Source organism: Alosa sapidissima, chromosome 19, assembly GCF_018492685.1.
Source record: "Alosa sapidissima isolate fAloSap1 chromosome 19, fAloSap1.pri, whole genome shotgun sequence".
Taxonomy (NCBI): domain Eukaryota; kingdom Metazoa; phylum Chordata; class Actinopteri; order Clupeiformes; family Clupeidae; genus Alosa; species Alosa sapidissima.
Window position 1 is genome coordinate 19,412,578 of NC_055975.1, and position 26,385 is coordinate 19,438,962.

A 26,385-nucleotide genomic window follows, 5' to 3' on the forward strand; every position below is an offset into this window, starting at 1 on the left:
TGTGTTCTAACAGCACAATTGCACTGTAATAGTGTTTGTTATTACATTGTAGGACAAAGTGATGTGAAGACTGTAATGATTACAGGATATACAAATTATTAAAAAATCACAACTACATGGCATATACATCACAACTTTATTAAACCTCATCTTGTAAATATGCTGCATCATTTGAGCCAGGGTAAAAATAATATCAGCTGCAGTAAAGATATTTGCAAACGTTAATAAAACAACTTATTTACATCAAATATATCACCATTGTATTTTACATTATGTTGAAAAATCAGAGAGGCTTTCTACTCTGGCTTTAAAATATTTTGCCCAGATATATCTAAAGTCTTTTAAATACAAGTGATATTTTCTTTAGCATATTTTCTTTTTAAGCCAACAAAGTTCTGCAACATTCATTATAGCCATATGGATTGTATTATACTGTATCATTGTTGCTACAACTTAATAATGAATGCATATTATTGATATATAATTGAATGGTTTCTGAGTAATCATTGTAAATTGTGTTAAGATAGAGAACCACACCCATTAGTAATGCACATTAAAAAGACAACAGTCCATCTTTTCAATCTCATAGATTCTACTACAGGTTTTGGCAGTGGATGAACACTCACATGTGACATGATCAACAAGGACAACAAATTTTATTTGTTAATAAATTAAAGCTGCACACCTTTACAGTATCTGTAATAGGCCTGCGTATGGTCATGTAAGTCAACTGAAAAACAAGTATGAAAAGTAATATAACGTTACTATGAACTGGTGCACAAATGCAGACCTCTTGAGATCATTTCCCAGAGTGTTCCTCAGTGGAGTGTTTGATTACACGTGTCTCTGTGGTTACACTGCTCACAACAATACTTTCTGCTGGCAATGGCATCTCTCTACTTTCAAAAAAATTCATTTTTTCTTTATGCACTATGTCTCGTAAAGTTTGAGAGGACGAAGCTGCTGTATGGCTGATGGGCTCCCCAGAGTCAGCTTCAAGCATGCACGTTTTCTGTGTTATGATCACTGTCTCCGTGTTCTCACCTGACATCTCCTTGATCACATGCTTCTCAACCACTATGCTATCCTCTTGCAACGTGCTGGTTTCGTTCATTGACCATGGTGTAGACGTGGTTTTAATGATAACTTGCTCAACAGGCAGGGACTGAACAGTATGACTCAGAATTGTCGCTTTCTGTGTGTCTGGTATGGCTTGTACATTTGATGTGATGATATGGATTGCCCCTGACTCTTGTTTTAGTGTGTCCATAGATGAACTGTCAGAGGAGGAAATGTTAACTTTCTCTGGCAGATCAGGCTCCATAGATATAAGCTCAGTTCTGGCAGTAGAGGTAATAATTTTAGCTGTTACATCCCCTGTGCCAGTGGAGATTGACTCAGCATATTTTACTGTCACTTTTGTTGGAGAAAACAATGAAGGTGCAATCTGTTCTGTTGTTGGCGCAGAGCTTTCATCAGCAAAGGCATCAGATGACCTCACTGAAGATGTTATACTGATCTCATTCTCTAAATTGTCACTTTCAGTGTTTTGTTCTTGTTCCTCGCTAGGTTTTATGGTTTCTTTCTCTGTAAGTTTAACAGATTTGGTTGGTGAGGGGAATTTAGGGAATTTGAACCAGCTTCCTTTTTCAGAGCTTGGATCTGGGTCCTTGGTATCCTGTAATTTCTGTTCTGTCTGAAGCTCTAATATCTGCTCTTCCTTAACAATCTCTTTTACAGTCCCATTGGTCTTTGCTACTGAATCACTATCCTTTGATGCCTCTGTGGATGCTTCCACATCTTGTTCCACCACACAAGCAGCAGGCTTCAGTTCTCCTTCATCTGGTTGAGAGGCTCCTTTTGGCTCATCTGTTTCATCTAATGTGGGGACATGGAATTCAACGTCAAAGCCCCGAAGAACATCCTGAATTGTTGGTAAAGTGAACTTAGGTGATTTGTCTGTTACCTGTGTGTTCTCTTTGTCTCCTTCCAGAGGGTCCTCCTGGGGTTTGACCTCAGTGGGTGTTGCAGAATCTTCTTCAGATTTTGCCTTTGAAAGGCTAAGCTTAGGCATTTTGAAAGTGGGTAATTTAAATTTGCTTGGTGAGCTTAAAACTTTGCTGTCTCCTGACTGTGTTGACACTTCACTATCTGGGGCAACTGTTCCTTCAACTGCTGGAACATCAGTTTCAGTGCTGATCATCACTGATGAACTGTCTATCTCAGGAACCGTAACATTAGCCTCGATGTTAGGTCTTTGGGTAGTGGTACCAAATTTGGGCAGTTTAATAGTTGGGAGTTTGAATTTACTTGGAGACCCCCCGACAACAGCCTCACCTTTGGGCTCTGTTTCTTGGATCTTCACATTTACTTCTGGTTCTACACTTCCCTCGGGTAAAGTAACATCTGCACTAGGTAGTGTCACATCAACCTCAGGGGCTTTAACTGCAGTTTTGGAAAAACCAAATTTAGGAAATGACATTCTTGTCTTAACCTCCTTAGCTTCAACATTAACATCACTGCTGGTCAAGTCTATAGTCACTTCAGATGCAGGCGTATTGATGTCTGCATCAACAGATTTAACTTCAGCTGTTCCTTGTGGCAGAGAAGGATCAACAGTAACTTCTCCAGCACCCTTTAATGTAGCCCCTCCAAATGTAGGTAGTTTAAATGTTGGTAGTTTGAATTTTGTGGGGGAGGAAACAGCAGTTTCTCCATCTGGACTTTTAACATCTAATGTAACATCTTGTATCTCAGCAATACCCTCTGGCTTTGAAACATCATCTTGTGGGGTCTTTCCATCAATCACAGAAGATTTGACTTCTGGTTTAGAAAAAGTAAATTTGGGGAAAGAGAAGCCAGGTTTCCTTGCAGTCACATCAACCTTCGGTACATCTACTCTAGTTTCAACTGATGAATCCTCAACATCTCTTTCCATGTCCACTTTGCCTTCTGGTAGAGAAATTTCCCCTTCTGGCTTTGGTACTTCAGAGCCTTTGACCTTTGGGAGTGATACTCCAAATTTGGGTAATTTGAACGTACTCCCTTGTCCATCTGTCCCCACTCCTACTGTCTGCACATCAACATCTGCATTGTGTCCTTGTGTACTCGTTACTTTAATATCAATCGAAACAGGCTCCCCAGAAACTTGCAGTTCATTGTCTGGTATATCTTTCCCTCTCACCTGCACATCTGTATCATGTGACTCCACTTTTGGAACTGTTACTCCAAATCTGGGGAATTTGATTGTGGGAAGTTTAAATTTTGATGGTGATCCACTAACAGTTGCTGCCTTCACTTCATCCTCAAGTTCACTGTCTGGCTTCTTTTCTTCTTCGGACTGTTTGGCTTCTTTAACCTCTACATTTCCCTCTGACAGAGAAATGTCTGCTTTTGGTAGAGATGTATCTACTTCAGAGGTCCTATCTGATTTTGAAAACCCAAACCTGGGAAATGAAAAGCTTGATTTTTTTACAGTGACATCAATCCCCTTTGAATCCACTGCTGGTAAGTCTACTTTTACTTTAGCTGAAGAACTATCCACCTCAGTACTAGCCACTTTCACTTCTATTGCCCCCTCTGGTAAAGTAATGTCAGCATCGGCCTTCGTTTCATTAGCCTCAGGGCCTTTTACTCTAGGTAATCCCATTCCAAATTTTGGGAGTTTGAGCTTGCTTTCTTGTCTCTCAACATCAACCCCCCTTGTCTTCATGTCCACATCAGCTGTTGTGGTTTTGATAGCTACGCTTGGGCCTGTAATAGCAACAGACAATGGTCCTCCTTTCCCTTCTGAGTCTGGCACATTGATATCTGTTCCTTTAATACTAGCATCTAGATGTTCTATTTCGGCAGTTACCTTTGGAGCTGTAACACCAAATTTAGGAAATTTAATTGTGGGGAGTTTAAATTTTGATGGTGATTCAGAAATGTTTGCGTCTTTCAGTTCAATGTCACCCTCAGAAACTTGAACACCTGCTCCAGAGTCCTTGACCTCTATGGCTCCTTCAGGAAGAGAAACATCTGCTTCTGGAAGAGTCACATCAACATCTGGAGCCTTCACAATTGGTTTTGACAGACCAAATTTGGGGAATGAAAAGCTTGGTCTCTTTGATTTAACATCAAGACCTTTGGAATCCACTTCAGGTATTTCTGCTTTCACTTCAGCTGATGGTGCTTCAACATACATTTTTCCTTCTGGAATAAAAGGATCCAAATCTGATTTTGAAACACTTACATCAATTTCAGGACCTTTCACTTTTGGCAAAGTGATTCCAAATTTTGGAAGTTTGAACTTGCCTCCTTGTCCTTCAATGTCATGCCCTTCAGCCTGTATATCCACTGGTTGGCCTTTAACATCAGCAGTTGGAACTTCCATGGACACTTTCAGTTCAGCCTCTGTTTCACTGACTTCAGGTGCTTTCAAATCAACATCCATCTCACCCTTTGGTGCTGAAACTCCAATCTTAGGGAATTTGAATGTAGGAAGTTTGAATTTTGTTGGTGAAGTGATTGTACTTGTATCTTTCAGTTGAATGTCTCCCTCTGTATCCTTCACATTAAGCTCAGTTTCCTTGACTTCCACGTTTCCCTCTGGTAGTGAAATATCAACTTCTGGAAGATTGGTATCCACTTCTGTAGCTTTAATGTCTGGTTTTGACAATCCAAACTTTGGGAATGAAAAACCTGATCTCTTCATCTTTATATCAGTACCCTTGGAATCCACCACAGATAGTTCAATTTTACCTTCAGACAAAGAAGCTTCTGCATCTGCTTTTCCCTCAGGCAAAGAGACATCCATGTCTGGTTTTGAGACACTCAGATCAATTTCAGGGCCTTTCACTTTTGGCAGTGAGATTCCAAACTTAGGGAGTTTCAACTTGCTCTCTGGTACTTCAGGTCCCTCTGCTTGTCCATGCACATCTATTGATGGAGCTTGTGCATCAATGTTTTCATTTTTGAGATCCACCTCTGGAACATCCCCTGAAACTTTAAGCTCAGCATCTGGTAAACTGACCTCAGGCGCCTTCACGTCAATATCTATTCTAGGTGCTTCTACGGAACCTTTTGAGGCTGAAACTCCAATCTTGGGCAATTTGAATGTTGGGAGCTTGAATTTTGTTGGTGAGGCATGAATATTTGTGTCCTTATGTTGAAGATCTCCCTCTGGAATTTTAGCATCAATCTCTGGGCCTTTTATTTCCATTTTCCCCTCTGGTGGAGACATGTCAACTTCTGGTAGATTTGCATCTATTTCAGGAACTTTAACATCTGATTTTGAGAACCCAAACTTTGGGAATGAAAAACTTGGCCTCTTCATTTTTACATCAAACTCATGTCCTTCTGTGCTTGCACTGACATCTATGGAAGGAAGTTGTGTGTCCACATGTTGGCCTTTGATGTCAACCTCTGGAATTTTCCCTGAAATGTTAAGCTCAGCATCTGGCAGACTGATCTCTGGTCCCTTTACATCAATATCTAGACCTGGTGCTTCAGCCAACCCTTTTGGTGTTGCAACTCCAGTCTTAGGGAATTTTAATGTTGGGAGTTTGAATTTTGTAGGTGAGGTTTGAATATTAGTATCTATATATTGAGCACCTCCCTCTGGTTTCTGAGCATCAATCTCTGGCCCTTTGATGTCTACTTTCCCCTCAGGTAGTGATGTATCAACTTCTGGGAGATTGACATCAATGTTGGGAGTTTTAACATCAGGTTTTGACCATCCAAACTTTGGGAATGAAAAGCTTGGCCTCTTAACTTTTATATCAATAGCCTTGGAATCAACTCCAGGTATCTCAGCCTTCACCTCAGGTAATGGAGCATCAACATCTACTTTTCCCTCAGGCAATGAGACATCCAAATCAGGTTTTGAGACACTCATGTCAAACTCAGGAGCTTTCACTTTTGGTAAAGAGATTCCAAAATTGGGAAGTTTGAACTTATTTCCCTGTCCATCAACGTCAGGTCCTTCTGTGTCTGTACTGACTTTTTGACCTTTGAGATCTACCTCTGGAACATCCCCTGAAACCTTAAGCTCGGCATCTGGTAAACTGACCTCAGGTGCCTTTACATCAATTTCTAGTTCAGGTGTCTGCACTGGCCCTTTAGGTGCTGAAACTCCAATCTTGGGCAATTTGAATGTTGGGAGTTTGTATTTTGATGGTGAAATGTGAATATTTGCACTCTGAACATCTTCCTCTGGAATCTCAGCATCAATCTCTGGCTCTTTGATCTCCACTTTTCCCTCTGGTAGAGACATGTCAACTTCTGGGACATTGACTTCGATATCAGTAGCTTTAACATCTGGTTTTGACCATCCAAACTTAGGGAATGAAAAGCTTGGCCTCTTAACTTTTACATCAATAGCCTTGGAATCAACTCCAGGTATCTCAGCCTTCACATCAGGTAATGGAGCATCAACATCTACTTTTCCCTCAGGCAACGAGACATCCAAATCAGGTTTTGAGACACTCATGTCAAACTCAGGAGCTTTCACTTTTGGTAAAGAGATTCCAAAATTGGGAAGTTTGAACTTATTTCCCTGTCCATCAACCTCAGGTCCTTCTGTGTCTGTACTGAGTTTTTGAACTTTGAGATCTACCTCTGGAACATCCCCTGAAACCTTAAGCTCGGCATCTGGTAAACTGACCTCAGGTGCCTTTACATCAATTTCTAGTTCAGGTGTCTGCACTGGCCCTTTAGGTGCTGAAACTCCAATCTTGGGCAATTTGAATGTTGGGAGTTTGTATTTTGATGGTGAAATGTGAATATTTGGACTCTGAACATCTTCCTCTAGAATCTTAGCATCAATCTCTGGCTCTTTGATCTCCACTTTTCCCTCTGGTAGAGACATGTCAACTTCTGGGACATTGACATCGATATCAGGAGCTTTAACATCTGGTTTTGACAATCCAAATTTAGGGAATGAAAAACTTGGTCTCTTCATTTTTACATCGATACTCTTGGAATCTTTAACTTCAATGCTTCCCTCTGGAATTTTACCATGAATTTCTGGGTCTTTCACCTCAGCTTTCCGAAGGCTGACATCAAGTTCTGTGCCCTTAACTTCAGGTTTTGAGAATCCAAATTTGGGAAATGAAAAACCTGGTTTCTTTGCTTTTATGTCAGTGTCTTTCAGATTAAGATCAGGTACATCACCCTTTGCTTCATCAAGTGAAGTTTCGATGTCTGTTGTGCCTCTTGAAAGGGAAATATCCAAATCTGTCTTAGAAAAATGCACATCTACTTCAGGACCTTTCACGCTTGGTAAAGATATTCCAAATTTTGGAAGCTTCAACTTGCTCTCTTGGCCCTCAATGTCAGATACTCTCATATCTGTGTCAATGTCTGTATCCATCCCGTGGCCTTCAACATCAACTTCTGGCATATCTCCTAAAATTGTTAGTTCAGCATGGGTCAGACTGACTTCAGGTGCATTGACATCAATATCAATAGTAGGGATCTCTGCTATTCCCTTGGGTGCAGACACTCCAATCTTAGGGAATTTAATTGTGGGAAGTTTGAATTTTGTTGGTGAAGTAACATTGATATCTTTCAATTGAGCCTCTCCCTCTGGAACCTTAACATCAAGATCTGGCTGTGTAACTTCTACTTTTCCTTCTGGGATGTCAACATCTGGAGCCTTAACCTCTGCTTTTGAAAATCCAAACTTTGGGAATGAAAAACTTGGTCTCTTCATTTTTAAATCAAGACCTTTGGAATCTACTCCAGGCATTTCTACTTTTCCTTGAGGTAGAGTAACATCGACGTCAACTTTTCCTTCAGGCAGAGAAACATCCAAATCTGATTTTGGGGCACTAACATGGACTTCAGGACCTTCAAGTTTGGTTAAAGTTAAGGCCATGTTTCCCTCTGCCTCTGGTACTTTTGTTTCTACAGCCACATCTATTGAATGTACCTCCAACTCCACACCTGATCCTTCGCCATCAAAAGCTGGAACTTTTCCTGAAACATTCAGTTCAGTTTCTGGTAGGCTTGCCTGTGGTGTTTTTACATCTATATCCACTTCTGGAACTTCTACCACACCTTTAGATGCTGAAACACCAATCTTGGGTAGTTTGAAAGTAGGGAGTTTGAATTTTGTTGGAGATCCCATTCCAGTACCATCTTTTAATTCGATGTCTTCCGGAACATTAACATCAACTTTTGGCTCCATGACCTCCCCTTCTGGAAGAGAGACATCAACCTTTGCAAGAGTGACATCAACATCTGGAGATTTAATGTCTGGTTTTGAGAATCCAAATTTTGGGAATGATATCCTTCGTTTTTTAAGTTTAGCTTCTGCTTGTGGCAGTTCTGTGTCAATAGTGGGCGATGTGATTTCAGGATCTGGTACAGATATATCAACATCTGGTCTGGGCCTTGGGGGATCATAAGAAGGCAATTTTCCAGATGTAGAGATAGTGGCTTCACCAGACACACCAGAGGTCATTTCTGTTCCTGTAATATCTATGTTTGTTTTTGAAGCAGTTAGGCTTATTGATGGTAAATTCAAGTTGCTTGATATCTGGGAACCTTCAACTTCATTTGTAATCTTTGGTAATGACACCTTAATATCAGGTTTTTCCATCAATATTCCTGGTGTCTTGGCAGACAGGGACAAATCAATAGATGGGGCAGTTACTTCTGATGGCACAGGCATAGTTATGTCATCTTCTACCCCGGATAACTTTACTTCTGGAGACTTAATATCAGCAATTGGGTCTGCTATGTCAGCTTTTTGTTTTGTGACTCCAACCCCAATTTTTGGCATTTTGAAAGTAGGAAGTTTGAATTTGCTTGGTGAACTTGACAGGGTTGCACTATCCTTTAGTTCTACATCTGGGACTTTAATATCCAAATCTGTCTCTTTAACACCAATTTTCTGCTCAGCTTTTGGTGAAGTGATTTCTAAACTACCCTGTAGTATTGAATCATCTTTGATCTTCACTTCCCCATCTGACAGAGAAATGTCTAGCTTTGGTGCAACATCAGTTTCAGTTGCATTGATCTCTGATTTTGCATGTCCAAATTTTGGAAATGACATCTTGGGCATCTTAAATTTGATGTCAGTTTCTTTACTTTCTAAATTACCAATATCTGTCTCTGCTTCAAGAGATTGTGTTTTAATTTCAACATCAGGAGATTGGATTTCTGATTTTCCCCTTGACACAGAAACGCCACCATCTGGTTTTGATACACTCATGCTTATTTCAGGCCCTTTGACCTTTGGTAGTGAGATTCCAAATTTGGGCATTTTGAACACTGAATTTCCTTCAGTGTTTTTTGGATCCAGCTCATGTGACTCCATTTTGATATCTGGTAAATCTATTTTTGCCTCCACATCAGCAGGGGAGATGTTAACATTTCCACTTGAAGAGAGGTGGAGTTCCTTTGTAGGAACATTTCCAGATACGGATAGATCATGTTCTTGGACGATCACTTCTAGAATTTCTTCCTCAGGTATAGTATTAACCACATCTGCATCCATCCCTTCTGTTTGAAGTTTTGGGGGAGACATCCCAAATTTATGGAATTTAAGTGTGGGCAGTTTGAATTTTGTTGGCGAGCTGCTGATACTTTTATCCTTTGGTGCTGCTTCACCCTCAAGTGTTTTAATGTCTGTCTCTGAGACTTTTGCATCCACACTTGCAGTAGTGATGTCTACTTTTAGAGGTTCAACATCCACATCTGATCCCTTTGATTCAGACCGAGAAAAACTGAATTTTGGAAATGAAATCCGTCTTTTTTTAAGTTTTGTGTCACTCACCTTGGCCTCAACCTCAACATTAGTATCTGTGTCTGCACTTACACCTTTCAGATCAACTGATGGCAGCTCAACATCTACCTTTGGCATATCAATAGCTGCTTTCACAGAGGGAATATTAACATCTGATTGTTCAATATCTGCTTTCCCTTCCAGAGGTGAAATATCAGCATCTGCTTTTGGTACATTTATATCCATGTCAGGCCCTTTCATTTTGGGTACTGAGATTCCAAATTTAGGCAGTTTGAAACTTTTTCCATCTTGCACCTTTATTTCCATTTCTGGTGGCTCGGTTTTTCCCTCAACAGATAGTCCTTCAATCTTTTCTGTCTTAAGTGCATCTTTTCCTTGGGTTATCATAGATGGAATTTCCACTTCTGGCTGGGTGATGCTCAAATTCAGTTCAGGCCCTTTTATTTCAGTTGAAGGAAGCTTGGGTCCCTCTATCTGACTTACTGTATCCCTGTATGGGACTGCAATGTCTGCACTTGGAATTGTATGCAGGTCAACAGTGGGTAGCTTCCCTGACACTGGAAGCTTGTGTTCTGGCAATTTTACCTCCAAGATTTCATCTTCATAGGTTTTTATTGCAGATTCTGTAGATACTGTAGATTCAGGCAGGACCTTTTGGGGAGACATTGCAAAGTTGGGGAATTTAAGTGTGGGGAGTTTGAATTTAGTTGGGGAGCCAGTGATATTTTTATCTTTCAATTTAGTTTCACTTTCAGGGGCTGTGGCATCTATTTCTGTGTCTTTTGTGTCCAAACTTGTCTCTGGAAAACTTGCATCAACTTTTGGGGAGGTAATGCCCACCTCAGGCGCTTTAACTTCAGTTCTAGAGAAGCTGAATTTTGGAAATGATATTTTCCTTTTCTTTAATTTGATGTCCATATCCTTAGTCTCACTCTCAGGGACATCATTTTCCCTAACTGCACTTTTAACATCAGTTGATTGTGTAACATCTCCCACCTCTGGTATGGTTACTTGGCATTCTGCACTTGGAGTCAGTACCTTAGCCTCAGGTGGTGATGTAGTGATGTCTGTTTTGGGTGTATCCATTACAGCTGTTTCAGTTCCTTTTACTTTTGGAGGAGAGATTCCAATTCCATGAATCTTTATGTCAGCAGTAGGAATATCTACTTCCGGTATGGAAATCTGACCTTCCTCCTTCACTTTTGAAGTTTTTATTTCTTCCTTAATTGACAGACCTTTAATGCCAATTTCTGGCTTCTGGATGTCCAATGAAACCGCTTGATGTGTTTTGGTCTTCACTTCATCACCAGCAGAGAACATTTTGGTATCCACTTTGACTTGGCTCTCATCCATTTTTGGAGGTGTTGTGGTTTGTTGTGGTAAATCAATTCCAGTATCAGGGAAGCGAATGTCAGGTTTTGCAATTCCAAAACTAGCCTTGGATTTCTTTATTTTCTTTGTTTTCTTGTCACGATTTTTCTTGTCAGCGGGAAGTGTCTCTGTTTTCCCATCACTTATAAGAGTTGTACCTTTTATGTCTATATCAGCAGCTGAGGCGAAAGGTATTTGAATTTTTCTGTCAGTTGAATGAGACGGAGAAGTATCAGATTTCTGAATTTCCTGGATCTCCAAACCAGACTTGACATCTGGCATTTGAACACTTGTTTTCATTATTGCCTCCATTCCTGGAATTTCTATGTCCTCACGTTTTGGTAGCTTATATTTAATTTCAGCTGATTTACCCTCCACAGTCATGCTCTTCAGTTCAGTTATAATAGATCTTGCCTTTGGTTTTGAGTCTTCGATGCCAGTTACAGTTATTGGTTCATGGTCATCAAAAGGTGGCAGTTCAACTTTTGGCAGTTTGATTGTTGTATCTTGGTGCTTCATTTGAATTATAGGTGTCATTACTGCTTCCACTGTATCATCAGGCAATTTGAGGCTCACGTCTGTCTTTGCTTCTGAGAGTTCAGGAGGGGATGTTTCAGCTGTTGCTAGAATCTTATCTGAATCGGGTGTGATTTCTTTGTGTGTATAAATTCCTGACATATCGATTCTTGGCAATTTGAATGTTGGTATTTTAGCAACAAGTGCTTTCACATCCTCAAGGTTGAATTCAATTTCTGTTCTTTTAGCCGGTATCTCATCAGTTAGTTTGGGATCATTACTCTCATTTATCTGTGGTAATTTCATTCCCTGAATTTGAAGTGCTGCAGCTGAGGTTGCATCCTCCATACCTGGAATTTCCAGTTCCTCCCGATTTGGAAGTTGAAGTCCTTTATTATCCACTTTTGTCATCTTTATTGTGTCAGAGAGATTTGACTCAGAGATGTCCACTTTTGGCAGTTTGAACTCTGCTTTGATTTTGCCCTCGGTGGTACTGACATCTGCTAAGACTCTATCAATGCTTATTTCCATTGGTATCTCAGAAGCTCTAGGAACTTTTATGTCTACTGTATTATTCTCACCTTTATCGGTACATACATCTAGTGTGCTTGATTTAGGTTGGGAAATTACAGCTTTAAATTTCAAATCACTGTCTGGTTTTAGGGCACTACTAGCACTAGCTCTGTCAGAGGTAAACTGAAGTCCATTTAATGCATCAAATGTCGACTTTGATGTTGCCATATCAGCCAAAGGACCTCTGGTTCGGATCCCATAGCTCTCGGGTTCTGGAATGTTAATTGTTTTATCTTTCCACTGCTTTTCACCTCCAATTCTTGGTGACTTCCTTAGCAAACCTATATCTGACATATCAAGTGAAACATCTACTTTTGGCATACTCATATCCATCTCTCCATGTCCCATGTTTTTTTCTGTTCTTTCTTGGGTTGTTGTCTGAGTATTGATGTTGATATCAGACTGATGATCACTGAAATCTGTGTGGGACATCACACTGGGACTGATTACAACGTTGTCATGGGTGGATGAATCCGAGGTCCTGATACTAGTTGATTGGTCCTTTAGGCTTACTGGAGAGGATCTAGCTGGCTCTATCTGGCTCTCTTTCACAGTATCCATTAGATCTTTCCCCTGAATGTTTACTCTCAACTCCGACCTTTCAGTCTTTACACTTTCTGAGCTTATCTCTTTTGGACTGCTCTCGGCAAGAGCATCTGAAATATCGGTCGTCTTCAGGGCTTTATCCAAGGTGATTAACTCTACTCTGTGTAAGCCTGTCTCCATTTCAGGACCTGTTAAGCTTGGGAATGTGTATTCATCTCTGGCTTTAGTGGACTTTTGGCTTTTGGCATCCTCCTGCTCGACAACCTGAGGTTCACCTAGTAGTTGCATTTCTTCAGGAGACTGTATGTCTGTTCCGTCTTGCTCCACTTGGTTCTCCACACCACCCAGATTCTCCATTGTTGGCTCCTCATCATCTCTCGTTGGATGTTCTACTGACTTGCTTCTGAGTCCCTTCATCTTGACCTTCAGTTTGAGTCTCTTCTTCTTCTTTTCTTTTCCATCAGGGGATTTCAGTGGAGATTTGACTGGTGATTCGGTATCACTTGTCGTAGGGCTCATTTCCAGTTTCCTCTGCTCCTCTGCTTCAGATGTACTATGAGACCTTTTAAACCCCTTGCGACCTTTGCTGAAGGATGGAAATTTTGGCCATGAAATTCTGGCTTCTTGTCTCTTTTTCTTGCGTCCTCTCATTTTTGGAGAGCCTTCTTCACCCTGTGAGACATGAAGATAACTTATGTTGTGACGTACCAATTGGTTTATTCATGTAGTGTAATATTAATACAATTTTAAATAATACTGTGGTTACACATTTACGATGGTTACCTCCAGTCGTGCTGCTTCTACATCTTCCTGGACTGTGGGTTCTGGTGGTTTGCGTCTCAGGCAGAACTCCATTTTATAAGCCTGGGCATGCTCAAGAATCTGAATGGCATCCTCATAGGACACATTATCGAAGTAAACTGTAGCACTTAAAATCTGATCCCCTGGAAAAGATGGAAGTTGTTTAATGTCATTGACATGGGGGTGGGTGCAGTCTATTGTACACATAGAAAGTAATAGTAATATGCACTGTACAAAACCATATCCAGTAAATTCATTATTGCTGCCTACCCTCTTTAACACGAAGGTGCTTTGAAGCTGGTGAGTCAGGCTTTAATTCCTTAATGAAGATTCCGTCCTTCCCTCCTCCTGTGACTACCAAGCCCTCAGCACAGGCCTCCTTTGCCGTTTTCACAAGCACTTCAGACTCCCCATTCTGCAGCTCAACAACAAAACAAAAACAACAACCAAAATATTTAAGAGAGAATCTTTTCCCATCTTTTACCATCACAGCTTTGTAAGATTATTGCTACCACTGGCCTGTATCATTACTTATGTATTATATGCTAGTGAGACAAATTTTATTCTACCATCTTTGATTGGATTTCCCTCATGATGAATTGAAACCAGATATTTTCTAGGTATTTGGGATGCAAGCACAACACTATTTAAGTCATTTTAAGAATAGAATTTGATAGCAATGTTACTTCAGTTTTTCCTTCTAAATAAATTTACTTACCTCCATCTGGCTCATTTTCCCAGATGAGCGTTTGTCAAACAGGGACCCGAAACCGACCTTCTTTCCTTTTTTGCCACTGCCAGTCTTGTGGAGAGGGTCATAAAAGTTGTCTTCACCCTTTCAAAAGAGATCAAAACCATTTCAAATATGCATTTAATACCATTATTCCGGGTCTTAAACTATTCCCATGCCTTATTGTTCACAATGACAAATAAATTCTGAATCTTCAACCACAGTAAGAATGTAAGTGTACATTTGCCTATTGTAAGTGGGTGCATTTGCTTATTGAGTTGAGTGACTTCATTCATATCCTCAAACTTCACCTTTGATTTTTGACAAGTGATTAATTCATATTGTAAATGTTCTTATATTAACAAAGACAAAAGTAAGCTGGAACCAAAAAAAAACATTATGATGAGTTCCTACCGGTTTCTCAATGTACTCTGCTGCTGGAAACTCCTCTACTGGGGAGGATCCCTGTGGGCGTGGTCTCTCCCCCTCTACAAACTCTGCTGGCTCCTCACATACCTAATAGTGCAAAGGGAAAACATGACAAATATAACAGACAAGCGGTGACTGACAACATAAACAATGGGAGTAAGTCCCTGAATATGAAGGCTCAGATCTTACTCATGATCATGGTACTTGATGTCTAGTTATACATATATGTTGTTACAGTATGTTTGGTAATTGTCATGATAGCCTTGACAATGCTATAACAGCCTAGATCTGTGCTAATAGCATCCATCTATTATAACATCCATAAGTCAGAACTGTCATGTCAGTCATCTAATGATAACATAACGCTGATATGTCATGGTTATAGCAAATATCATAAAATTCTAGCATGGTGACACGTGTAATCTGTGTTAAGGCGTTACAGAGGGTTCAAGTAGGTTAAGGGGTCCAGGTTGTCAAAATACTGTATGTACATATGTACTTTTTATAGAAATGTTTGTCCTTAATAAGCTGTATGCAGTTAGCTCACTGAATCATCTTCAGCTTCTCGCTCTGGTCCTCTCAGCCTTCTCCCGGCCCCTGGTCAAAACAATGTCAAAGAAATCCATTATCAGTCAATCCACAAACAGACATTTACTGTGCAGTTACACAGATGATTAGAATAACATGGTCATTGGGAAAGCTAAACATTTGCATTGCAAAGGATTTAATACTGGTGAAGTCAACGTTTCTGCTTTCTTTTTGACAATAGAGGCTGAATTATCTTGCCAGCCTTATAAAATAATGACAGCATATTGAAGCAGCATATGAAGGCATATTAGAGTATAATTTCCTAAGGGCATGATTTTATCTGCCTTTGATAGCGTCGGCAAAAAACAGTGCAGGGCAGCATGAGATCATTGGAGGTTGGAGGCTCTTCCTGGAAAGAGCTCCCAGAGGGCCTAGCCTGTCTGCCTGTTTCCGGAGCTGCCTGTAAAGTGAAGCTGAGTATCGATCGACCCCATCATCTTACTGCAAACAGGGAGGCCTTAGCTGTCTTAGGCAGACAGAGGGAGTGTGGTGCCATATTTGATACAGTGTTATTGATATCAGTGGAGAGAGATATATATCTTAACAAAATCATGTTCTTCCCCAAATAACACAGCAGAATATAAAAGTAATTCTAATTTTTAGATCCAATATCGCTTGTCAGTTGGTCTATATTTAAAACTGTCTTGTACTTAATAGAACACATTCAGCTTGCAGCATCCTTGTATACAGTGATTGATACAAGTGATTGAATTACTTTTTTATCAATCATTTTTCTAAGGAAAAATATAAGACATACAGGGGCAGATGTACTAACGCTTTAGCGCCCACTTCAGGCGTATTTGTTTCGCATTGTGCGTGTAAAATCATTGCGAGGTATGTACAAACACGCCGCAATGATGTTAAAGCGCAAACTGCCTGTTACAGGAGTTGAAAATGGCACATTGCGTTTTTCGTGTTATGCATATGCATTCATGGGAGGATCCAGGGGAAAGTGGGAGTTTAGCGTAAAGAGATGGAAATGAAAGTGTAAAGAGTGTCTAAATATGTATTCCACGGTATATACAAAGACTGCTTGTGAAAGCGCACGTCTATTCTGTGCCTAAATACTTCTGCCTTGTAAAAGCAAGTGTTAATCCAAATTGCAGTTCAATGCGTCATAAGAGAACCTTACAAAGACAACAGAATCGCTTTTTAGAGCACCAGTTTTGTAAGTATTTGTACTATCTAAAGCAACCTTATCTTTTGTAGGCCTTTCGTATGTCTGGATCACAGATAAGCTCCAAACAGCCCAAAACTGCGCACAAAAGAGTCAGATAATTGGCGTTCTGGACTAATCAGGCTTTGGTGGCAAGGGCTTTTTAATTTAATTTAAATTTAAATTTAAATTTACTTTCTATTCACATACAGGCTATACATGTTTCTGTCAACAGGTTGAAATGTAATATATGTTTGATAGTAAAGAAGCTTGATAAAATCCCTAAATGAAGATGCATCACAATTGCCATAGATGGTGGGTTTTCAAACACAACATGTGACTTAGAAGGAAAAAACAAGGAGGGAGACATAAGGATATCCTCAGCCCTGCTGCCAGGGAAATGCTGAATTACAGGAGAATTGGTGCTGGTACCTGTTAGTATTATTTATCCATTGCCACTTAATCCCTATCTCACTTGAAATTTTACCACACATTTCTGAAGTGATAACTGAAGTGATGCTGAACTTCCTCATAAATAACTTTGAAAAATGAACTATTGTGTAGTGATTTTGTGGGTGACCATGAAAAAAGAGAAGGTTTTATGTGCACACCCATGCACATTTGTGTACATATGAAAACAATGCTTTTCTGGACGCTTTGCATTCACCACCCTAACCATACCACTCTGACCACACAAGTCTGTGGCTAGCTATGGGTTTCCATTCAGCAGACACTCAGATTGCTCGTGTTTATTGTTAGCTACAGTACAACATAGGAAGTGACCCAGTGTGGCTGAAGAAGAATGCAACATGCCAAGGACGTCCTTAAGACTGACAACAATCTTCAAAACAAAGACATTTTCCATTTAGTGTTTCTGACTCTTGGCAGAAGTTTCAGCACCTCATTCAGCAGGACTCGACTTTAAATGAAGTAAAGGGCCTTATGAGACAATATTGTCTTGGTCAATGTAAATGTTATCCTGCAACTATAATACATGTGAGCAGGTTACAGATTTAGCTAAGGATGGCCTTTTTGTTTACTATATCATATTTAATAAACAGAATAAAGTTAGATGCATTTTACAGCTGATGAACTAAAACAAATGTCATGATACATGATCAATGAAATATTAAGAAATGGCTGAGAGTCACAAAATGCTAACTTGTGTGCACTAACAATATGTACTATGAGCAAAGGATTTATTTTTTAATAAATCTAAGCAGAGTTGTCAGACTAAGCAGACTTGTAAGTTGTCAGACTAAGCAGTCTCTTGTCCTTCAGCCAATATCCAGGGACTAGTCTGCAGAGTAAACAGATACATTATGGTGCATTACACATTATTGATTGGGGTTATGTGCTGGCCAAACAGTGCTTTATGTTTGTGGAAGACTGCAGGTATACCCTTTGAAGGCCAAATTTCCTTAAAAGGCCAAAATGTGCACCTTGCTACTGAATGATATTGACATTGACAGATTAAAAATGTATGGAGTTGAAAACACAAAATCAATTGAAACAGCTAGAAACATGTACCGCAAAATATATACCATGAAACAAATACCTGCATAATCTCAGCCTGTTCCTTTTCTGTAACACTGACATATCGAAGCAAAACATTGCAAACCTATGTACTGATGACATACTTTAAACAAATCAAGTAATGTGCTCCCCTTTAGCAAACATCCTGGTTAGTCATCACAGACACTATATGGCTGGCATGACTGACAGCAGGACAGGAAAGCTATATGTTTGCTTCTGACATGCAGTACATGCGTATGGCACAAAAGGACTGTGGAGATGTGCCACCATCTGTGTGTACGTATGTATACACTGCACTAGTACATACATACTGTATGTGTGATGATATATGTGATCCTTTTGTGTGTGCTTGCTTCCCATGGAAAGGGTGTGCCTCCCTTAGTTGTGATTGGTTTAGGCTGAGGTTCAAGTCCTTGGATGCAGAGAAATGTGTGTTGAACTGCACAGTAGTCCAGTTGAGTCAACACCTCCACTCACTTTGCCATCAATCACCAAACAGCAAGACCCAGGTGTCAGCATTTGACCAAACACAATGCTTCAAGGCTACTCAAAAAATACTTTCCCTATTTCTTATTTCTGATCACTTTTTCTATTTCCCTTTTGAATGGTGTGCATACCGAGTTGGCACAGTGACTGCTTGAAGTTGTAAAGTATCACAGTCAGAAACATGATGCAATGCCTTCCACACATGCAAAAAGCAGAGATCAGACAAGTGTAATCTCTGTTGCACAAGGGTAGGGACTCCCTACTGTGTTTTCAGTAATACCTAAAGTCTTGAGCTAGTGCTTGGTGAATTAAGCAAATTACTTATTCCACTCTAAAGTATATTCATATATGAATCACTTTCATTATACACCCTTTCAGGAGAGTTCCATTATCAGCATCATAGTTGGCCCCACAAGGCTTCCGTTTTAACATTCCATATGTTATCTTAGGCTAATGCAGAGGAAGTAGATTGGGAACCAAATAGAATGTTCAAGCATTGTTTTTGTTTTTATTGTTGAAAGAGTCTATACACAAACATACTGAAATGCCATGCATTATACCATTCATCATTTGTCACATTTCATGTCATGTAATACTCTCACAGCACGCTGTAAAATATTTTTTACTTAACAAATCAAGACCAAATGAAATTACCAAATGAGTCTATCAAATAGACAGATATCAGTGACAGGATTCCAGATACAGAATGCCACCTCAAGCCAGAGACAGTTAGGAAAGCAAGTTATGAAGACCTCACCATCCAGGTGCAACTGCAGCCACAGCCTGCCCTCACAAGTCCTAGATATGAAAGCAGTGGAAAGACACAGATAAGAGAAAGGTAGAGATGCTCACCTGCGGATGGTCTGCTCTACCTGTGTCTCTATCTTTTCGTGTTTCCTGTACTAGCTATCTGTCTGTGACACACACATACACAGACGTACATGCATGCACTACATACATACAGTACAATTGCAAGGCTGTTGTCCTGTCTAGCGCTGGGGAACAGCTTGATTGTGTTTTAGACCAGGAGGAGTCACCAGGACCTGCCCTCTGTTAGACATATAAGGCTGCTTTCACATTCCCTCACCCACACACTGGGTTCCCATCCAAGCTGACACACACACACACAATCACAGAGAGGCATGTTCCAGGGAGTTTTGTATAGATATTTTTGTTTATTGTTTTATACCTCATTCTACTAGATATACAAATATGTAGTTACCCCAGCTGTATCTCATTTCAACAATGGTGTCAGTCTGCATGAAAAGATATGCCACTTATTTACTTGTTATACGTTTGGAAAAGACTACTTTATAATGAAATATTTCTATAGCACTGTTTACTGTCATCGCCACTATACAGTTATTTATCAACACCCATGATCCATCATGAATATTGCACTGCTACCAAAGTTCTCCAAATTCTTTGCAACATTTATATTTTCTCTGTGCTTGCACTTGAGTGTGTGTGGCTGACACCAGCATCAACAACAAATGTGGCTAAGCTGGCACTGATCTTTCAAATGTCAAAACACAAAATTTTAAATGAAGATAACAGTCCCTGTCATTTATAAAAAAAAAAAATACATAGTCTTGTGTGTGTGTGTGTGTGTCTACTGACTGTGCATATGTGCATTCAGTATGTTTGCCACACACACACACTTTGAGCCTTTCCCTCAAAGAAATTCCTGTGGAATTGAATTATCGAACCAAAACAAAAAACAAAAAAACACTTGACCGCAACTGTTTTCACAGAGTAAGACATTCAGAGACCTCTACAGTTCACAGGCTCACATACATTATACTAAGGTGTCCTTAGACTAACATGCATATAGGCATATGAAACATGTGGATTAGTTTTGCAAGGCCTGAAAATCCCCTTGAAGTACAAAATGCTATTCACAGAGAAGGTACTCCCTCATCAAATATTTACCATCAGGGTGCTGCAAAAAAAGCTGATAAGGACTTTGTATTTTCCAAATGCATCCACACTCTGGGTTCTCTTCAGATCGTATAAATCTTTCGCCTTTTACTAAAGATTTCCGTGGAGAGGACCCAGAGTATTCAGGTATTCTAGCCCAAATCATGCCCAAATCATGATGATGTTATGAGATCACTTAGCTCGTGTTCACATCCCTAATACTGGAAAGGATTAAATCTTCCATCACTGCATTTTATGGAGCTTATGGCAGGTCATATTCTCTTGAGAGCCAATACCCTAAAACAGATACAGGCCAAGGCGTTCCAGTATTTCATTGTTTATACATGATATAGCTATCAGTTTAGTCTCAATGATGGATATCTATCAATCATGGCTATAATTTCAAAATAGAAACTCATACTTATATGTGAAAGTGTGTTTCATCTGAGTCTCTTTCACTTTCTCTCTGTATGTGTGTGTGTGTGTGTGTGTGTGTGTGTGTGTGTGTGTGTGCATGTATGTGTGTGTGTATGTATGCATGTGTGTGTGTGTACATGTATGTGTGTGTGTGTGTGTGTGTGTGTTTGTGTGTGTACATGTGTGTGTGCGTATGTGTCCGTGTGTGTGTGTGTGTGTATATGTGCGTGTGTGTGTATGTGTGCATGTTTTGTGCATCAGTGTGTGTGTGTGTGTGTGTGTGTGTGTGTATGTGTATGTGCGTGTGTGTGTATGTGTGCATGTTTTGTGCATCAGTGTGTGTGTTTGTATGTGTTTGTGTGTGTTAGAGTGTGCCTCTGTGTTCTCTGATGCAGGTAGGCCTATACAGGAACTGCTACTGATAAATCGATTATGACTCATGATGATCAAATTCTGCACAATTGTAGTCAGACGAGCACACTCCCTATGCAGTTAATTCCCCATTACTGGCTCCACTCACTGTCCTGCAATGTAGTTAACTTCAACCACTCCTTGGGTCAACCTTGTAATTATCCAGTCTGAGGTGGCTGATAATAACTTAATTCATTGAACATATTGCTCTCCCTGCAAAGTAGGCATCCCATTCAGCCACAATAAGCGCCAAGGTTACCACCACACTGGGTCCTGTCTCGAAAGCCAAAAAGTTTAAATGACTTAAGTTGTCTTGAAAAAGTCAAGAAATCAGAAATCATTCTCACACATCTAACGTTGAATTATCTGGGCTTGTGTAATGGTTGAAAATGAGATTTGCATTGAAGTTTTATCCCAAGACTTGATTAAGGACCCTTACATCATTAAGACCCTTCTTGAGCTAAATGTACTGTCATAATTGGTCTGCATACTCTGCAAATATTAGATAGATAAAAAAAGCTTTGATTACATCTGAAACTTCACACAATCAAGGTTTGTTTTTACAGGAAAGACCCCCCTCCCCTCCCCCGACACACACACACACACACAAACACACACCTCCTTATCCTTGGTTTGCCTGAACCGTTTGTGAATGTGGCTAACCAGCATACCCATGACCAAGATTACATACATTAGAACTTGTTTTTCTGCCTCTTTGACCATCTGGGAGGGCCCTTTGACCCGCTTGCTATCTGATGTAATATGGTTAATCAGCTTTCAGGTGAACCAGTAACCTTGATTGCAGCCTGTATTGATAAGAGCACACTCAAGTCTCTGTCACCCCCCTCGCCAGGGCTTGTTTGTATCCAAAATATAATCGAGTTTTGCAATGGGGGGTGGGGTAAGGGTGGGGATGGCGGAAAAAAAAAACGGAATTGGATTTTCAGACGGATTATAGGAACATGGGACTGACATTCCTCATGCTTCCAATCATTTAGGGAACATTAATTGGCAGCACGGAAAATAAAGTGCTAGCAACATCATCACAGGGTAGGAAATCGAGGATCAGACAATTCTGCTGGAGGAGCAGACTTCAGACTGAGATTCAGGTTTGAAGCGTTTTCACTAGCATTTTTTAGTTGTCTGAATAAATTTCACTTGCTGACTAACATCTGGGAGTAAGGCATCCATTTAAGTTTGTGTAGGACTGGAGACTAGAGGCAGTTTGGGACCCATAATGTGATTAGACTTTTTAAATGGCCTCATTTCAACCACTAAGAACAGGTAATGTTTATGACCATGTTTCCTGTCAGTTGTAATTACAGTTGTATCTGTATGGTCTTTACATGTAAATGTGTTTACAGAACTTATAGCCTAGTTTTTTTGAAAATACAGCACTTCAATTATTTTCTGGTACTGGTAGGTACAGAATTTTACACATCAATTCAATTAATTTCTTGCAATTACTTTGTAGGAATTTCTTCGATCATAAACAGGCTTATTTTGCTGTCTAATTAAGGTATCATCCATCAGGTCTTCACCTGCATATCCTGATTGGATGTCTGTAAATGTCGATGCCATTTCCCTGGCAGCGTCCCAGTTTACCTCCCTCTAACCTTGAGCTAATGTCAAACAGCCAGACGTGAATAAGGATGCCTCGCCTGACAGAGCAAGTCTCTGTACGGTGCAGACAGCAATTCAAATAAGAACAGCGTTTCAAAGACTAAGACTGAAAGACTTAATTTGCTCTGGGCTGGCTATTTTAAAGATAAATTTCCTCTGAATAATAAGAAGGAGCAGAGGAACAGAGTTGCCCTTAATTCAGCATTAGCATCTTCAATCTAGTATGCACCTTAAAGACTGAATAAGTCATTGGAAAATACAATGACAGGCTTGTTGTGTACAAAACGGTATGAGCACAACACAAGGAAAACAGTTACTGAGAGCAGCTGTTTGCTTATTTAAGGCACAGACACATAAAGAAACATTTTTTTACTGCCATACGATGCCTATCAAGAGGGACAATGATGTTCTTTCCCAGAATTTTGAGGAATGTTACTCTAGGCTGGAGTCACTCAGGGTCGTTTGGGTTTGAAACTCTTGGGTTTGAATGTCACTTCATGTCTCATGAGCTCTGTCTGGGACAAAAGGCAACTCAAGCTGAAGAAAAACAACACTGAGTGTTTGGCCATGGGGAGAACGGAGGTGAAGATAATTTCTCTTTTCTTTTTTTTTTTAACCGAGTTATCTAAGCATCACGGAATCACGTCAAACACGTAAACACAACACAGTATTCTTCCTCGCCCATGGCCGTCTCGGACAGCCTAACAATGACTCCAGATACTGGATCTAGACGGGAACAAAAGCAATTGCACAGAGGCTTATGTTTGTGGTCGGTTCTGAATGTCTGAGAAAATGAGCTTTACTCTGCAGCAGAATGGCAACATGTTCTTAAATACCTCTGTGATGGAAATTCCTGTTTAGTTTATTCTACAAGTGTCTACAAGTGTGCCTTACAATTTCGCAGAGCAACAAAAGAGGAACAAAAAGTGGAAAAGGGAACAAAAGTAGTTGCTCAGAAGTTTGATTTACAGTAATTCTCCAAATACACTGAAAAATTATTGGTGCTGGAAATAAATATGTAGTTAAATGCAGAGTTTTAAAAGCATCATCTATCTGTTTTCATGCAAATGTCTTGTATGTGCTTTATCGTTGTTGTTAAAATGTCACATTTAATATTTTTAAAAAATTGAGCAACCACAGTCCTGTTACAGTATTGGTCGGGTCATTGGCCCCATAACTCCTTCCGCAGCCACACCCACCCAACTACGGAGCACACCCACTGCACTGCAGACACACCCCACAAAATCACTGCAGACCCCACCCTTTATACTGCAGACCCCACCCTTCATACGGCAGACTGCCATACAGTAAACAAACTCACACCCATCTTGCTCTGGCAGCCCATTTAAGCACCACTCTGTATGTGTTGCACCTTGCATAGGTATGAGAAATACAGCCATGGAGCACTCAGACTGTCACACTTTTAAACTCTGCAGATGCAGCTGAACACTGTTCTCTTGGGGACAGGCACACATACACACATACACACACACAGACACACACACACACACACACACACTGCACCAACGTCACACCTTCAGTGCTGGCAGGACCTGCCCATCACATGCCTGAGACACACCCACAAGACTGCAGGCACACCCAGCCTGGCCAGCTCTCGCTGCAGACAGCAGCAAGTGCACCTCATCCTCATCAGCTCACAGCAGTGCAGAGCAGAGCATCAGCACGGGCACCTAGCAACAACCCTCCTCTCTCTCCTCTTGTCCCGCTCCTTTTCTCCCTCTTTCTCTCTCTGCCTCTCTGTCTCTGTCACACATGCACAGACACAGGCGCACACACACACACACACACACACTGAGTCTGCTGAGTCATGGATAAAAATAGCCAGATTAAAACAGAGGGATATAAAAGGTGGAGGTGAGAGAGGAGAGGAGTGGTAGAGGGGGGGAAAATAAAGATGCCCACCCGTGCCTGGCCCATGCCAGTTGGGGAATGCCAGGTGAAAGCAGTCACACATGGTGGCGCTCCTCTACGGACTTCCTCGTCTGCTTGCGTTCCTGAGGGAGGTCCTGGGGATGGGCGTCCGAAACGGTCCTGACCAAAACAAAAACAAAAACTCTTCTCGGCGCTACTGCTACTGCTGCTGCTGCTGCTGCTGCTGTTGTTGTTGCTGCAGAGGCTCCTGTGCTGTAGAGTTCAGACGCTTTCCCACCCCACTCTAGCCTCTCCCAGGGAGCTCAGGAGCCAAAGTCTCCCCTTTCCCCCCACTTCTCGACAACACGGTGAACGGTACAGAGAGAGAGAGAGAGAGAGAGAGAGAGTGTGTCGCAGAACCAGGAAATTGTCTCAAAGAGCTGACGGAGAGTACTGCGTGTGTGTATACTCGTGTGTGAGTACGTGTATGTGTGTGTGTGTGAGAGAGAGAGAGAGACCGAGTGAGTGAGTGTAAGAGAGGCGTCTCACTGCATCCGCGCAGGCTAACAGTCCACAGAGGAGTGAGGCTGTGCTCCTCTCCCCTCATCCAGTAAACACACAGACTGCCATGGAGCATGCTAACCTAATTAAGGGGGCTGGGGGGGGGGGGGGGGTGCAGGGAGGGAGGAGGTCTCTCCTGATGCCACCCACCCGCCCATCCGCTCCGAATGATCCACCCACCCAAACCACCCCACCCATGTCCGCCCCTCCAACCGCATCCCCCACCCTACCCCAACCCACCCCACCATCCTTCCCATCAAACCATGACAAGGACATTCAGGACAGCTGATTAGTCTGTCATCAGACTGAAAAACATTTGTATTTTTCTCCTGTTTTTTATTTATTTTTAAAAGAACTTTTTAACTATTTTGGCTCCACCGGCTCATCACAATTGAATTGGTTGGCTGCAGGATGATATCATATTTCTCAGGAGCACCATAAATTAAGCAGTGACAGGAAGTAGCCAGGGACTCAAAGACGATTAAGTTCAAGGGGCTTTCACATTCTCAGACATCCAAGCATCACATGTTATGTCAAACGGCTGATGTTTTTGTTTACGTGTGTCTCTCCTCCAGCTGTTCCTCTCTCTCTGTCTCTGTTCTCTGTGCTGCAAGCTCGAGCCCTTAAGATGCCTGAAATATTTAACGCTTTTGGGATGTAGGCCTAAGAATAAAATGTGATCTCACCGAGGAACTGGAAGTTTTTGTAACCTGAAATCAACCTGCTGCTGAGTCACTCTCATAGCAGCGCCAAAACACTGGCATCGCCAGAGCACATAAAACACTATGGCCACTTTCAAAGTTTACAGCTCCTCAGGGCTGAATGGTAGCTTGGAGAGTGCATCAGTGACAGTCCACCAAAGAAAATGAATAAAAACCTCTGCAAACGTATGGAGTCATGATGTTACTGCATCACAGGATGACAATTATACCACTGCACACAAAAGTCTTGAAGTCTTGAACTTTAAGAGATGTAATAACTGTATTATGACAAGTTGTCCAATACGGTATCATTGAACTATTCACTTGATGTCATGTAAGAACTATTTTATGTTTAGATGCATTTGACATAAGTTGCTTTGCAACCTAAACCATCAGAACACTGATGACAGAA

General features: G+C 40.9%; 1 protein-coding gene and 1 non-coding gene across 5 annotated transcripts; one reads left to right on the plus strand and one right to left on the minus strand.

Moving 5' to 3' along the window:
* Positions 1-122: 122 nt before the first annotated feature.
* LOC121692863 (neuroblast differentiation-associated protein AHNAK-like) lies at positions 123-25,316 on the minus strand. Of its 4 annotated transcripts, XM_042071833.1 has the most exons (8): positions 24,763-25,316; positions 15,250-15,299; positions 14,688-14,789; positions 14,262-14,378; positions 13,814-13,964; positions 13,526-13,686; positions 1,967-13,414; positions 1,686-1,878 (listed from the first exon to the last, which is right to left on the minus strand). In XM_042071833.1, exons 1-8 carry the CDS (start codon positions 24,812-24,814, stop codon positions 1,828-1,830), a joined length of 12,132 nt encoding a protein of 4,043 aa, XP_041927767.1. In that variant the 5' UTR covers positions 24,815-25,316; the 3' UTR covers positions 1,686-1,827. The 4 variants fall into 4 exon arrangements, with proteins under 4 accessions (XP_041927765.1, XP_041927764.1, XP_041927766.1 ...); XM_042071831.1 differs by having other exon boundaries at positions 123-13,414; positions 13,814-13,958; XM_042071830.1 differs by having other exon boundaries at positions 123-13,414.
* Positions 20,456-20,569, plus strand: LOC121693801. The gene has a single exon (XR_006025579.1). It is a non-coding gene; the product is annotated as a U5 spliceosomal RNA (small nuclear RNA).
* Positions 25,317-26,385: the final 1,069 nt, after the last annotated feature.